We start from the raw sequence: 15,553 nt of genomic DNA on the forward strand, positions 1-15,553 counted from the left end.
AGGCTTTCCTGTGCCACTCTGAAATCGGCAACGTTTTTCAACCTTTTAAAACAAAAAACAAGCTGAATTCTTCTTAGATTTACTTTTAGTCTGACTGGGAAAACATAAAAGGAACATTAGCATTTTAATTACTGCCTCTTAGCTTTGTCATAAAGCAGTCCAGACAAATTTATTTTAGAAATAAAAATGTCCCTGAATATAATAATAATTGCACTCATGAAACACGAGTTGCAGGTTTGCTGCAGTGCTGTCTGAGTCGGTTCGAAGTAACAGCAACAAATGAACGTAAGAAGCATATTCAGAAGACTGCAGCCCCAGGAAAGTATCACATATAATGAATGATCAAAAGTGAGGAGTGCCAATCTGTAAAAATAATTGAACGTCTTGCCATTTATTCTCTCCTGTTCTGACCCAGACTTTGAACAACACTGGACCAGACAGCAGAAACAGACAATGAGTCCAAGGCTGCAATGAACCTTGAACCGCGTGCTGTTACAGCCGTCATTTCCTCAACCTGATGACTTTTTATTGGGGCAATAGAGACAGTCTGCAGCGTGTGTGTGTGTGGTAGATGAAAGGACAGATTGTGTTACTGGTTTGAACTAAAGGCATTCAACCTAATGACCTACAATAAACTCAACCTCAGAACTTTGGATTCTCTTTGACTAACTAGTATTTAGGAATTGAGCTCCGTTGCCAGGTCCCTTTTGGGATTCTTCTTCTTCCTAGCCTTCCCGTGCAGCCGCCACAGCAACTGTTAAAAGTTTTGTTTTAGTTTTAATCGCCGATGTGTGCGTGCAAATTTCACATAAATGGAACCCAGATGTTCCGGAACGTTAAGATATGCCTTGAGCTATCAGGAATAAGATCCGCCACTAATCAACAGTCTAGCTAAACCTCCTTCAGATGGTTTTGGATCTGGTGTCAAAGTAGCTGCATCTTCAAACGATGCTCATATCGTGTACAACTTAGTGAGTGTGAACATTTTGCAGGCCTTTGAAAGACAACTTCCAAGGTCTCTGGGCCACATTTGGATTCAGCAGCAATGCTTCTTCTCCATCCTGTAAGGCCAAACACGCCTATAGTGTCGCCGTCACACCCCTTGGGTGACGAAGGTAGATGGCGACTGCACAAATGCCGCCTTGCTGCTCTGCTAGCACAATCTGGACACAAAGTAAGGCACCGTGTCAACTCCCATTCCCTTTACAGGCCAGGTGTGACACCTTCTGGTGCATTGTTTCAAACAGCATCTGAATTTAGGTCCCACCTTAGGTCACATATTTATCAATCTCCCTTCATTAAACTAGCAGAGGAAGCAGCAACAGTGTAATTTAATAGGTTTAATTAAAGAGTCGTTAATAATTTACAACCGCGGTAATGGAAATCTCTGAATAGCATTGCATCAGCATTGGAAGTATATCAGTATACTAGAAGTAGTTGTGCTGCTATTTGCAGCAGTAGGAATATTAGTGCAAGGAGCAGCACCATTTACAAGGATGATATCTGCGGCAGTCTGTCGCACAAACACGCACCAAACACTCCAGATTCTGGAACAGCAGGTTGCACTCTGCCCCCCCCACCACCACCAGAGGAGCTCACACAGACGCTGCCACCTCAAGGAATTCAGTGAAGCAACATCCATCTGGCCCGAGCCCCCCCCCCCCCCCCAAGGGTCCGGATCAATTAAACTGGAAGTGCTGTTGCATGTGTTTTGGAGGCAATTGGACCTCCAGACAAAGTTGTGTGATAATGTGCTGAATAAGGAAAGTAAATCTGCATGTCCTGCTGCTGGACGTCCGTCACTGCTAATATAGCAGGTTTTCCAATGTCGTCAAACACGGACTTCTGTCCCAGGTGGTTTCAGGCAGTCTAGAAGTTTTTCTTTTGTCCTTTTTATGTCCTTTTAAGTTTACACAATGATGGTGTTTAAGCTGTTTTGTTTTGCTCTGATTTTCTCTCTCAATGGCTACAGAGCACACACAAAAGAGAAAATATATAGATATACAGGATTTGGCAGTTTTAAGAAAATATCAGAAAAGGAAATATTGACAATTAAAATAGAGATTTTTTTGAGACTCAAAAAAATCTCTATTTTAATTGCTCAAAAAACACAAAACCATAACCAGACAAACAAAAGCAAAACAAGCAAACAAAAAACATCAGTCAGCCACCAGACTATTTGAGAGACATTGACGGTCAATATAAAATCATAAAAACAATTCTACAACCGGCACCAGACTGCTACTCCACCAGCCCGTCGGAAAATTCAACCAGGATCAAATGGAAATATTCTATAACAAATTGGAAGAATAGGTCCCACATAGAGGATTTGTGTACACACCTTAACCCCCCCCCCCCAATTATTGACTGACCCAACAGGCCTTTATAGAGTTCAAAGTTCAATGATTCTGGATGTAAACTATTCACTTTATTATATTAGTGAGATAGAGGCTCTGATTTGATCTTTAATTCAATTAGCATCAACTCACTTTGAGTTTTATTTGGAAACATTTGCATATTCACTAGAACTGATTGAATGGGAAGCTTGTAAATAAACCGACACGGCGGCAAATATACTTCCACATTTTTTAAAGCAAAAGTATTCAATATTTTAGTGTAAAACAAATGTATAAACACAACTTTAATAGGACAGGATTGAACCAATCTACTGAACAAGGGAGGGGGGTCTAAACATAAAGAGCTCAACATCCCGCCTGACTTTGCGCTTCTCATATAATCCAAAGAAATGGGCCGATTGTCATATTTTACAACAAAAAAATCTTTGAAGGAATTTCTGAGAATGTAAAATCCGTGCGTAATTGCGCACATAAAAAAATAAATGTTCAACGTGAACCTCGAGAGAGAATTTAGGTCATGGACAATAATTTGATTTGAACTACAAAATGAAGACGAAGGAGAGAAGCAACCAATCTCTATCCAGTCCCCTTGCGCACACACACACACACACAGAGAGAGAGAGAGAGAGAGAGAGAGAGACTTCAAACGAGGTTGTAAACGGCTCCCCGCTACTTTTTTTTATTCAGGTTGTAAAATGATGTTTTAAGAACCGAGTTTTTAAAAGCTTTATTCTCCACTCAGACCCAGGATTATCACATTTCTGAGCACAAAGGCTTTTTTTTAAATTCCCCATACTGGGTAAATACAATCTAACCACGTGATCCATAGCGTAGCCAATGGGCAGCCGAGAAAAAGGTAGACAAGAAAAAAAAATACTACCATTTTAGGGGAGGATGTAAGCAACAGCCCATCTAACGTTTTTACAGTCGCACTTAAGTGTCTTTTTATTGAAATAATAAAATAAGTATGTCGCTAACGAATTATTATTCCATGATGGGGCTCCAGGCCGAGGAGCCGTACGGCGCGCATTTCATCCCGGGAGGCTTGCAGGGTTCGACGGCCAGCTGCGCAAAGCCAGCCCGTGGAGCAGAGGAAGGGGAGGCGACCCTCGGCTCACACATTCCGGATTTCTCCCATTTCTCCAACAAGCAAACGAGCTTAAACGGCTTCCCTTGGTCCAACTCCACGTCCTCCTCATCTTCGTCTCCGCAGCTGCAGTCGAGCGGGGGCCTCTTCCATTCACACCCCCTGCTGAACCATCACCACCAGTATTACGGAGCCCAGAGCCAGACCCACGCCGAGCACCTCGCCCCTTCGGCCGCCTCCGTCAGCAGATTCGTCCGCTGCTGGGAGGGGGTCGCTCCGAACCCCGACGGCTTTCCGGGGTGTCTCTCCGCGCAGAACGACCTCCCGAACCCGAACCCGAGCCCGAGGTTCGAGGAGGTTAAACCGGACGGCTCGCCGCCGCCGGCGCGCGACAGCCCGACGGATTCCAGCTTCGGCAGCCCGGACGAGGTGGTTCTCGAGCGGCTCGGGACCGTGGAGGAGTTGGGAAGAAAACCGGAGCCCAAGAAGGAGGCGGAGGAGGAGAGACCAACGCAGCTCGACCCCGGTAAACCGAATGAATGTTTATTATCTTGTGCAAAAAGGTGCGTGTGTGTGCGTGACAGAGAGGGAGAACGTGGCCTAAGTAAGTGTCTGTGACTTTTATAGCCCTATAAATGTCTTGTAAACGACAAAATATAAAACTTTATTGTCCATTAAAATAATTAAGGTGCTATTGCTGTTATTTAGCCAAAGCAATTTGTCACTCGAGGGAATACACAGGTAGGCTTTTTGCGCCGCATGGTTCCAATAAGGGTCGGTTCCAGCTGGATTAACGTCGACACAGATTTCTGGTTCGTAATCCAGGATGCGCAGGATTTAGTGTTTGTGTCTGAACTCATGAGAAGAAGAAAGAGCGAGGCGAGGCGAAGTAAAACAGCCAATAATAATAATAATAATAATAATAATAATCATGAGGTTGTATTTGAAATATCTCCGTTTGTTCATTGTTAAAATATTTACACAACAGAGCTTTCCTGTCAGATTATAAAATATTCCATCTATTGTGGGATTAAAGGCTTCATCAGCAAATCAATAACTCAGAAGATGAAGCAGTTCTCTGTGCGACGATACCAAAGCCAAACATACTTGTTGCTCCCTGCTGGCTGTCCATCTTACTATAATTTCACAGCCCTGTCTGGCTGCTTTATGCTTTTAAAGTGGCCAATAAAGTCAAAGGTTCGAGTATCTCTCCCCAGCTGCATTTTAATAATTCTAAAAACGAGACTCGGTCTGGTAGTTTATCTGCTCTGCTCTCAGTCAAGAGATTCGGGCTCTTGGACACCCTCTGCTGTAACACTGATGCCTCCTCTCCTCGTGCATGGAAAGGTGCACGCGCGCATGTCAGAACACGAAAAGCACATTAAAACCAGAGGATAAATAACATTACACCTTTTTAATCAGTAATGTTGCTTTAAAATGAATGTATAACTCTTTTACTTTTTTTTTTCCTGATAATCCAGACATTTTTAGCTAAAAGGATATTTGCGTGTCGGATGCACTAAAACCAGCAAAACGCACCAGCGTGCGTAAAAGTAATCATCTATTCCACCTTTGTGCGCTCTTCAGCAGAGAATCCAGCAGCTAGTTGGATCTACGCCAAGTCCACACGGAAGAAGAGATGCCCCTACACCAAACACCAGACCCTGGAGCTGGAGAAGGAGTTCCTCTTCAACATGTATCTGACCAGGGACCGGCGCCTGGAGGTGGCAGCGCTCTTAAATCTGACGGAGAGACAGGTCAAAATCTGGTTCCAGAACAGACGGATGAAGATGAAGAAGCTGATGACCCGGGATAGGAGGAGTATGAATAAATGAGGCTGGGGCATTTAGGCATGGAGGAGGTGCGGTTGTAGCTCATAGAAGAATTACAGCTGCTCCAAGGATGTCCAACAACTTTGACCTCAGCTGGCGCACAGTCAGCTCTTATTAAGCAATGGATTTTGGCGCTAACTTCGGCTGCCTTGATAAATCTGTAGGGGACTAAACGTCCTGAAGGACATTTCTTTTTCCTTTTTTTTTCCTAAAAAATATTCCAGTGGATATCGTCATTCCTTTTCACGTATCGCTTCATCTGCGCGTCAGATGAAGACGGTGAAAAACGTAACCTGGGGAGGAGGGGAGGGGGGGGGGGGGGGGTCTTTTGTAAATATAATGCTCAAAATAATGCGTAAATTAACGAAACGTAATAGATAGATATCAGTCTTCTTCAAACACATCTGCGTTTGCTTATAGGTATATATAAGACGACCAATGGCACATAGTTGACGTCAAATAAATCGTCTCTGCTTTCAGCCAAGATGCAAACCGCGTGTTTTATGATTTTAAAACGATTGTCCTCATAAAACTGCTTTCAGATTGCCAGATGAGGCTGCGAGGCGACCGAGAAATATATAGATCCCATGAGCGATCGTATATCGCTGAGCAGCTGTCTGTTTGGCCTGAAGAATATTTACAGTGTTTATCATGACTTTAAGAATAAACTCCAAGCGGAAGAGACGACATCAAACAAGGACTATAGGTTTTGTGTTTAAGATGTAGCATCTATATAAAACATGTGAATATGAAGAATTTATGTTGAGCTTTCAATTTTGTTATAGATTTAAATACTTTACATAGAAGTTTAGTTCACGCAAAATATTAGGTGCGCAATTGCTGTTCTCACACATGTGATATAAGGAAACCACGTGTACCTCTGTGTGACGTCATCACTGAATGTGACTTTCTAACACGTTAAATGTTTTTTTTTTTTTTTTGTGTTTACTGTGTTGAAAATGCTCTTTTAAATTAGAAAGAAGAAGAAAAAACATTAAATTAGGGGAGGGTGGCGAAAAGGTTGCTTCTGTTAGCCGTCCAAGGTCACGCAGGAGAAGATATCTATATTCAGTACATTTGCTACACGCTGTGTGTACGCGCAGGGCCTGAGAGATGATTACCCGCATCTTGCAGGTGTGACGCAAAGTGGATTTCATTTTCTTCCGATTTGTGTAGAAAATTCACGCCAGGATTCTGAGTTTAACAACAATAATAATGAAAATGAAGTGAAACCATGAAGTCAGTACAATAAAAAATACAAGTTGTGTATTTTTTAGTCATTCACAATTATCTAATTTGTGGCCTTGGCTGTCAGAGAGGTTTGTTAGGTGAGTTGTTATCTGTGTTAAAACCACTTGAAATAATATTTACAAGGAACTTCAAATATTTTCTTCCTCAAAACAGAAGAAGCTTCTTTGTTTTTGCTGTTTTTTATTACCTGTGCATGTAGCTCTATGTGTCCTGTTGTTGTTGTTGTTGTTGTTGTTTATTACTAATGTATCTGTTGCTGTGGGTCTGATGTGCAGTTATAGGCTGACCCTGTGCTTCCTCTAATCACCCCCCCCACACACACACACACACACACTCTGTACAAATAAACTGTCCTTGTAAGACTATACTTAAAGAAACAACGCACACTTTAAGGTGCATTCAAGAGCGTAGGATAACATGGTGTTAATATATTAATGGCCTGTCAAATGCAAATTAGCGGCTTTTCTTCTCGGAAGCGATGGACTCAAAGACAACACGTTGTCTGTGGGAGGAGAGAAACACAACAGGCTATGTTAGCCTACTCGAGTCAACGTGCGATGAAATGAAACGAGGCCTTCATCCGCTCGTTCAGGCGAAATGTGCTGCTCTTGGTGGATTTTTAAAAAATGAAATAAAATATTATCTACGTCATTGTTAAATCAATATTTTCACGAGTGTTTTTATTTTCTTTTTTTTGGAGCATCGTTGGTGTTTTCATGGGATTCCCTTGTCACGTGATATTAAGCTGTTTTTAGATTTTACTTGATATTGATAATACTTGTTGACGTAGCTGTATCAATAACACAACGATGATCCGTTTTTAATTATTTAAAATCATCCACATCTGCATCTTTCATTTTAATAGCGACACTTGTAGTATCTGTATTTTCCTTTATAATTGTAAAACATTATCGTCGTATAAATACCACTTGATACGACTACTGATACTAGTCCTACTGAATTCACGAATTGTCTATAATAACGATAATAAACAATTTAAGAACGGCTAGATCCTTTTAGGCATAATAAAATGGAAGAGGAAAAAACTATTACTACTACTACTATTACTACTACTACTATAATAATAATAAATGTGTATATAATAAAAATACATTTACATTTATTTATATTCTAGAATGGAACAGAGGAGATTGCCAATATTATATTTTACTGCAGTATAATTATAACTACTATAATAATAATATTTACGGTGGTTCTGATCACGGAGAATTATCCTCTATTTAGGCCCGAGCGCCTATCCTAGTTTTGTCTGTTTTTACAAAAGTCTGTCTAATAATAATTGACATCTCGCTGGATTACTTTCCAGTAATATTTACTGCTTGTTTATTTTCTTTTTTAAATCTGGATCATATTATTCCAACGTCAAGGTGTTTCTCACGCGATCTCAGGTGCGTCGACAGAGTTTGAGCCCGAGAGGAGACTTTTCTTTTTTTTCCCCTTCCTGCCGGTTTTGTCAAAGTCAGTGCAGCGCCTCGTAGCTTCCCTCATTTATTGCGGCCGTATAATCCGCTCAGATACTGCAGGGTCATAAACCAACAGCGTGCATTTGGAGAATAAACGTGACTTTCCCCACACTCACAGCGCAGAGACATAGAGAGGGGTGCCATAAAGTCATTTAGCCCAGACAGTCATCGTGGGTAAATGGCTTTATTGTACATCCTTTCCTGCCTCGGGGCCTCAACGGTGCTTCTAAATGTTAAAGTCATTGTCTGAAGATGAGACCAGACAGCCTCAATCGCAAATTCTAGAGAGCGGAGCGCAGGAAATGTCAAAACACGGGGTTTTGTGAATGTTTAAGGCACATTTGCTGGAAAAGCTTTGTTTATTTCAGGAAGGTGTAAACGGCCACGTCTTAAAAACCAGACTGAGGTTAATGCTCTAAAATGCGTCAACATTCTAAAAAAAAAAAAAGAAGATTTGCATTTTATTGAAGTGCGCCATTCAGATTTTTTTTTAATTAAAAATATCCCCGTTTATTGCAGAAATTGCGCGATTTAAATACGTCCATAGCTGGCTTTATGTAGCAACGATTCAGAATAAAGTAGATTAAATGTAATCTTTAAATATGCTCTACAGGAATGAGTCTAGTTTAAATAAAGGTGTATTTACAATTGTAGAGATTTTAAAGGAAGAGAATAACATTTCATAAATTCCGAAAATACGAGCAGAAATCAAAACATATCGGCAAATGGAATAGAGGACGCCCGCGCTCGGGAATAGTCGGCTTGTGTGAGCAAATTAAATAGGATATTTATTATTGTTATGGCGCCGTTCATAAAACGTCTGCAGGCACATAAAATGAATACACAGTGGTACTGGAGGCTGCCAGTCAGAACAGGATAACAATAATAACGGGTAACGTGGATTATCTTCCTGAGGAAATAACGATTGCAGAATGATTCCGTGCAAATGCAGACAATATCTGATTAATTATAGGTGGAAGCAACACAAACCTAATGATAATCTTCTGTTATTAATTTAATAATACGCGGCTCGTTTAAAGGTAAAAAATGAACGAGAAACGGTGGAACAAAATCAGCCTGATTATACTTTTATTAATCCACAACCCGAGTCTGTTTATTTGTCTCAAAGGGGCGCAGGATGACTCGAAACCAACACCGGGAATCAGCGTGTTTCTTCCATGTAGTTGCTAACTCTGTCCGCCTGGGGGAGCTGTGGCGCTGCAAGTGAAACGCTGCAGCCAATCAAATCTCAGTAGAATCTGCGTTCTCAAATAAAATCACAGGCGTCTGCGGGGAAGTTCAGCTCGAAAAGGTGCGTGAAGCGTTTTGTGTTCGATGTTACGCTTCAAAATAAAAGCACAACGCTAAAGCATCAGCTCTTAACCCGACAAAAGCAACAAACTGCTGTAAAATGAATGGGAAAAACCTCTTCTCTGTACAATATAAGTGATGATGATGATGAATATATTATTAGATTTTTTATTTCGAGCCTTCCTCACGTCAAGAAAATTTAATATTTTAAAATAGATATACAACGTTAGTATTTTAAAGGGTAAAGTATAGAATATGCACCGTATCTTTTTCAGCAGGCATGAAATAAATAGAAGACTTGAATTAGTGTCAACACGTTGCCCTAAAATAATATGGTTGTCATAAAAATGGAAATGAGTGAGAATCGAATTTTTAATGGAGGCTACATTTAGGAACGGGGCTGAAGATGACCGTTTAGACTGGGCAACACTCAAGATGAGTTTAATGACAGCATATCCGCTAAATGATGGATTTAATTTGTGCTAATGCAGGTAAATGATGTATTCTCCGAGTATGCGGTTTATTTAAGCATCTTCTTTGAGTGGAGCCACTAAAAGGCGTCAATAATTTAAATGTGAATTTGAGTTCGCAGAAAAGCGAAATGATTATATCTTTGACACGATTATTTATGTAAAAAAAAGAACTGGATTATCATCAATATTAGCTTTTTTCTTTATGAAAGAAGGGCGAATATTAAAACAAACAAAAGTTACATCTTTTTTTTATGCTTAGAAGGTGTATTTTAAGGCAGCGGCGCAACAAATGACAATACAATGAATTTTACTGCGTTGGTTCAGGCTTGCTCTCATCGTCTTGGGCCGCAACAGGCAGCTGTTGTCAGGGAAACGTTGTAAAAAAAAACCCAATAATAATAAAAAGAAAGTGTAGAAATCGATCCACATCAACTGGTCATCACCAACAGAAAGCAGCCAATGATACGCGACTCCAAATCAGCTGATCAAGGTCAAATATAAAACATGTCATCACCATGTCAGATTGTCGAACACGTTGTGGGTTCCCAAAATCTAGTAAAACTACATATATATATATAAATCTAGTAAAACTACATATATATATAAATCTAGTAAAACTACATATATATAGAAATCTAGTTAAACTACATATATATAGAAATCTAGTTAAACTACATATATATAGAAATCTAGTTAAACTACATATATATAGAAATCTAGTTAAACTACATATATATAGAAATCTAGTTAAACTACATATATATAGAAATCTAGTTAAACTACATATATAGAGAAATCTAGTAAAACTACATATATATAGAAATCTAGTAAAACTACATATATATAAATTAGCATCACTGTCTACGTCACCCGACCCGTTCTATTTAGCCCACGTGCTCATTTTTAATCCCATGAAGAAGAGGCGTGACTTTAAACACATGACGCGCTTCCAGGACATTTTTAGTTACACAAGACTCCGGTGGGAGTTTGGGCGCCACAGGAAGCCAAAACGCTTCTGCGTAGTAATAAAGAGAGGAATAAAAATAGTTACTGACGTTGCAGCTGAAACTGTTCTGTGTCATTATTATTTAGTCGACTTTAAGGATGAAATTATCTTATTTCTCAAGCTCGTGAGGGGGTTAGGGTGAAAACGTGAGGTTTGGGCCGAAAGAAACCTGCTCTCTCTTATTTAAAACACATTTATATTATTGTTTCAGCTGATATCGATCTCAAGTAGCAAATATATAACAGATCATGAGTAAAAACTCCCCATATCTCAGTTTAAAAAAAATAATGTTTTCCATTTAGTAATGTCGTTTTTGGTGTGGCCTGGATTTCAAATAGCACTTTGTCTGCAAAAAACATAAAAGCAAAACAGACAAAACTGGCCTTTAGAAAAAAAAAAACTCAAATTCAGGTTGACGCGTTCACCGCGTGAACGCACGCGCTTCCAACCCGGTTGTTTGTCTGGAAATAGCTTTCGGTTTTCTCTTGAGAGCAGCTCTCACCGATTCCCGTCCTGTCTGTGTGATTTACAAACACACGCACACGTACACACACGCGCGCACACACACACACTGGGAGAGGTCATAAAACCGTTTTACGAGGCTCCAATGCCAGCCATTGGCCGCTGACGGTCATGTGTGCGCGTAACCTCACGGGCAGTCCTGCCTCGCGCGCTCCCGTCGCCCAGAACTGCTTCTCGGTACTCGCTCGGTTTTCTCTGCGTATTTATTTTTTCCTTTCTGGTTCAGGCGATTCCTCCTAAAATCTCGTTTTTATTTTTTTTAATTTTTGTCATAATTTATTCGTTAAATGTTATGCTTTAAATTTTGATACGTACAGAAACTGCTCAACTGTAACACACATGAAACGTGAAGGTGCGTTTGTTTTGCCTCGCTTATCTTCTCTTTTGTTTCGACCGGCCTCCAAACTTCACGCAGAAAAATATGATTGCGTGTCGGTTCGAGTGTTCGAGTTTGATTTTGCGTGTCTCCGGATGCTGCAGCGGGAAATGGAGTCCATCGGGCTGCTGCATCATCAGGTACCAACACGTGAGGTGTGACATTTGAACTGCAGCCGCTCGTCGCCTGATAGATGGATGTGCGCGTAGATTGGATTCATACACTCGTGCTGTTGGTTGTTGTGTTATTCATGTCCACGGAGCATATAGGTTTTAATTGTGTTTTACATAATGTATAAAAGTATAAATGTCTAAATTGACAAACTACTGCGTGACTTTTTGCACTGCAAAGCCTGTTTAATTTCATTGCGTCACCGTGTGCAATGACAATAAAGTGCTCTTCTATTCTATTCTATTATATCCTATTCTATTATATTCTATTCCATAATGCCTGCATGGTTTTGGAATACCTTCCCAGTTTGCAAACTTCTCGTCGGTCAGAATTGTATTTTTCAGCTGCAGATTAAATAAAACAAACAGATCTGCATTAATTATGAGAGCTCTCCTTTGACTGCAAATAATCCAATGGAGTCATAAAACGAATGGAAAGGGTTAAAAGGGGGAATGGAACAGAACACCATCCTATAGGATGCCCTCCCCTCCAAATAGATACATATGCATTAAAGAATGTATTGTGTTGTGCTTAGATAAAGGCAAGTTAATGCAACCATTTCTCAAAGTGCAAATTCATATAAACTTCTATTTATATAATAAATAAATAATTTCCTCACTCGGCTTTAATATGAAAACTTTTATGTTCTCTGAGAACCCGCCTCCGTGCACTTGGACAGATGGCCTTTCCACTGATTTATGTTTGTTTTTTTCGTTGACATTGATTTTTATGAGGGCAGTCGAAGTGTCAGAGACACAAAGAGACAGAGAGACGTTATTTCTCCCTTTTCTGAATGTCTTTCTTCCCTTGTGAGGACAGAAGGTGCTGAGAGAGATAGAAGGAGACAAAGACAGTATTCACTCGCACTCAGTATTTACAACCCACTGCAATGCAGCAGCAGATCTGTGCGCGCGTTCTCGCGTGCGCGTGCGTGTGTTTATGTGTCAATATGCGTGAGAGAGAGAGACAAAGAGACAAAAGGTGATAGGGATAAACAGTGTCGTGGAGAATTATACGAACATTAGATTTAAGGCAGACAGACAGAAACGGAGTCTGAGACAGAAGTGTTCGAATCTCCTTTTGCGTTTTTAAAAGATGCTTCTCTATCTCTGTCCCTGCAGGATTGTCTGGAGACTTTAAATTCATCACGACATTAACGAAGGAAAACTGCCCTGAAGGTTTGTCCCAAAAGCCTGATTTTTTTATTGAGCAAATATGAGCTGGTTTGATTTGAAAATAACCAAAAGACTGAAAAGTAAAGTAGAATTTAGAAATTGGCAGAGCGATCGTTCCTGTTTGAGCACTGCATGTTTAATTATTCTTGTTTGTTTCTCTTATCGGCTATTTATTTGATTTTGTTTGATTTTGTTTGATTTTCAGAAGTATCACAGCGTGAGGGTTCAAGCCAGAGTAAAGCTGCTGCTATCAGCAAAAGGTGATTATAGAAAAACAGAAAAACAAACACTTCGAATGACAATTTATCAATAAAGCTACATTTTTGTGAAATACATAGAATAAAACAAAGTTAACTGCGTGGAATATAAAATAGTCACATAATTATTTTGGGATTTTGTGGCTATATGAGTTTAAAGTGATTTACTGGATGAACCGGTTGACATTCGAGTGCCGGGATTTGCTGTTTTTGTCAACAATGCTAATACCATTAGGAAACACCAGGGGGAGGAAAAGAATCGGTGACTGCTGCTGATTGCTGCAGTCGCAGTTTTTAATTATTTTTTTTGCTTCAACCAAAACATTAAATACATTTGAAAATAATTTTGTTTTGTTATTGTTTAGAACATGCAGGAAGACGCACATCTTCATAACAATAATCATAATGAGCGTCAAACAATAACGACAAAGGCGCTCGGAGAGCACAGACCTCCGCCAAGTAGCTCATTCCCCCCCATTTGCACCGCATAATAGTGCACATATGACTGTGATTTTTGGTGAGCGAATTGAATGCATATTTTACAAGATATTATTATTATTTCTTTAATCTATAAAGGTATCCGGATCGCTCTCAAACTTTAATGGGATCTAAATTAGACCAAGACACATCTTTTAATCAAGATCCATCCAGCCGTTTTTCTGTAATCCTGCCAAAAAACAGACAAACAGACAAACAAACAGACAAACAAACTACATTGGATAAAGTAATAATTTAAATTAATTAAACCTCCTTGTCCATTAGAAACCACAAACGTCACCAGATAATTCTAATACTAATACCCTGACGTCACTGGCTGTTACAGCTGTATTGTCTTTCTTTGAGCACTAGATGGCGCTACAGATTCAGTGATAGCATTTTTACACCCCTGTTTAAACACGGTTTGGTTTAACCCAGGCTCTGCCTGGATTTCCCTCACTCTGCAACTGGACGTCATGAGAGTTCTGTTCTTCCGGTTACCGTGAATGCACCGCGGGCGTTCTGGTTTTATATTACAGTAGCGAGGAGGCGTTATTCGGCAGGACGCCAAGACAACGCGCCGTAAATCACAGATTCAAGTGGGTTGTGGTTTCCAAACGGCGGTGACACTCTGTTAATCACGGGGGGGGGGGGGGGGGGGGGGGGGTTGCTTTGCTCTGCGGTTGTTGAACGTGGAGCGTCTCCAAAAACGCGCTGACATCAGACATAACATTAAATTAAATTCAACTCATACTAAAACCACTCCATGCATGAGCTCAGATTAAATGAGAAGACAACAAACAACAACAACAACAACACTAATAATAATAATAATAAATCATTTCATAAATAAATAAATTTTGCTGGTAAAATCCAAGACCAAATTAATGTGCATTAATAAATTAAATACCAACATTCCTAAATTATTATTATGACTTCGCAAAGTATGTATTTTTTAAATGCGTAATAGGCTGAATGTGCACAACAGCCGCGGAGCTGACAGACATTCACGCACACACGGAGCCGCAGCGTGTTTTCACAGAGCCGCTTTATGGCTTTATTGCGCCCCATTTACGGAAATCAAAGCAGGAAACAAATGCGCCTAAACAGCATTCCAGAAACATCCGGAAAACGCACAGAGCGTTTAGTCTCTATTTGTTTTAGACTCGAAACGACCCCGAGGCGCGCCCCACGTGGAGTTTCTGCTTTACGCACACAAATTCAAACGGTTTCGTCGCCTTTCTTGTTGTCAAACTCAGAAAAGGTTCAATCAGAGAAAGTAAACAACTCGATTAAAATCACAGAAAACGAATAAAAGCGCAACAAATAAGACCGAAAGCGCAACAAAAAATAAACAAATCGCACACCTGGTGGAGGATATTAAAAGTATAAAATATATTTTATTTTCTGCAGGACAAAACCCTCAGAGATAAAAATAAAGAGACGCTCATTGGAGGACACTAATAATTTATTAAACCCGCGTGGGAGTAGCGGGGAAAAAACCGAACACGTGACGGTAATAAAGTGTGTTTTATTGCCTGCGGCTTGACAAGCCCCAAAATATAACTCAGACAGAATAGCCGACAGGCGGCCAGATGGGATTGGTGGCTGATATTTGTCCGAAATCAACAGAATGCGCTTCGTGTCGCTGAGAGAACCGGCGGAGACGGTTCCAGCGGTCAGCTTCGGTCCGTTCCAACCGGATTTTACAGCGCGGGGCTTCGTGCTTTAACGCAAGACCAGCGCGCCAACAGTAAGTGTGTGTTGTTTTCAT

The 15,553-nt window shown here is 40.3% G+C and overlaps 1 protein-coding gene and 1 long non-coding RNA gene across 2 annotated transcripts; both read left to right on the forward strand.

Annotated features, from left to right (window-relative positions):
• The first annotated feature begins 3,324 nt into the window (after window positions 1-3,324).
• Window positions 3,325-5,279, forward strand: LOC137895929 (homeobox protein Hox-D9b-like). The gene is made up of 2 exons (XM_068741456.1): window positions 3,325-3,970; window positions 5,035-5,279. Exons 1-2 carry the CDS (start codon window positions 3,325-3,327, stop codon window positions 5,277-5,279), a joined length of 891 nt encoding a protein of 296 aa, XP_068597557.1.
• Window positions 5,280-11,505: 6,226 nt separating this feature from the next.
• LOC137896232 (uncharacterized) lies at window positions 11,506-13,383 on the forward strand. The gene is made up of 3 exons (XR_011105573.1): window positions 11,506-11,839; window positions 12,992-13,048; window positions 13,251-13,383. It is a non-coding gene; the product is annotated as an uncharacterized lncRNA (long non-coding RNA).
• Window positions 13,384-15,553: the final 2,170 nt, after the last annotated feature.

This window comes from Brachionichthys hirsutus, chromosome 7, assembly GCF_040956055.1.
Source record: "Brachionichthys hirsutus isolate HB-005 chromosome 7, CSIRO-AGI_Bhir_v1, whole genome shotgun sequence".
Taxonomy (NCBI): domain Eukaryota; kingdom Metazoa; phylum Chordata; class Actinopteri; order Lophiiformes; family Brachionichthyidae; genus Brachionichthys; species Brachionichthys hirsutus.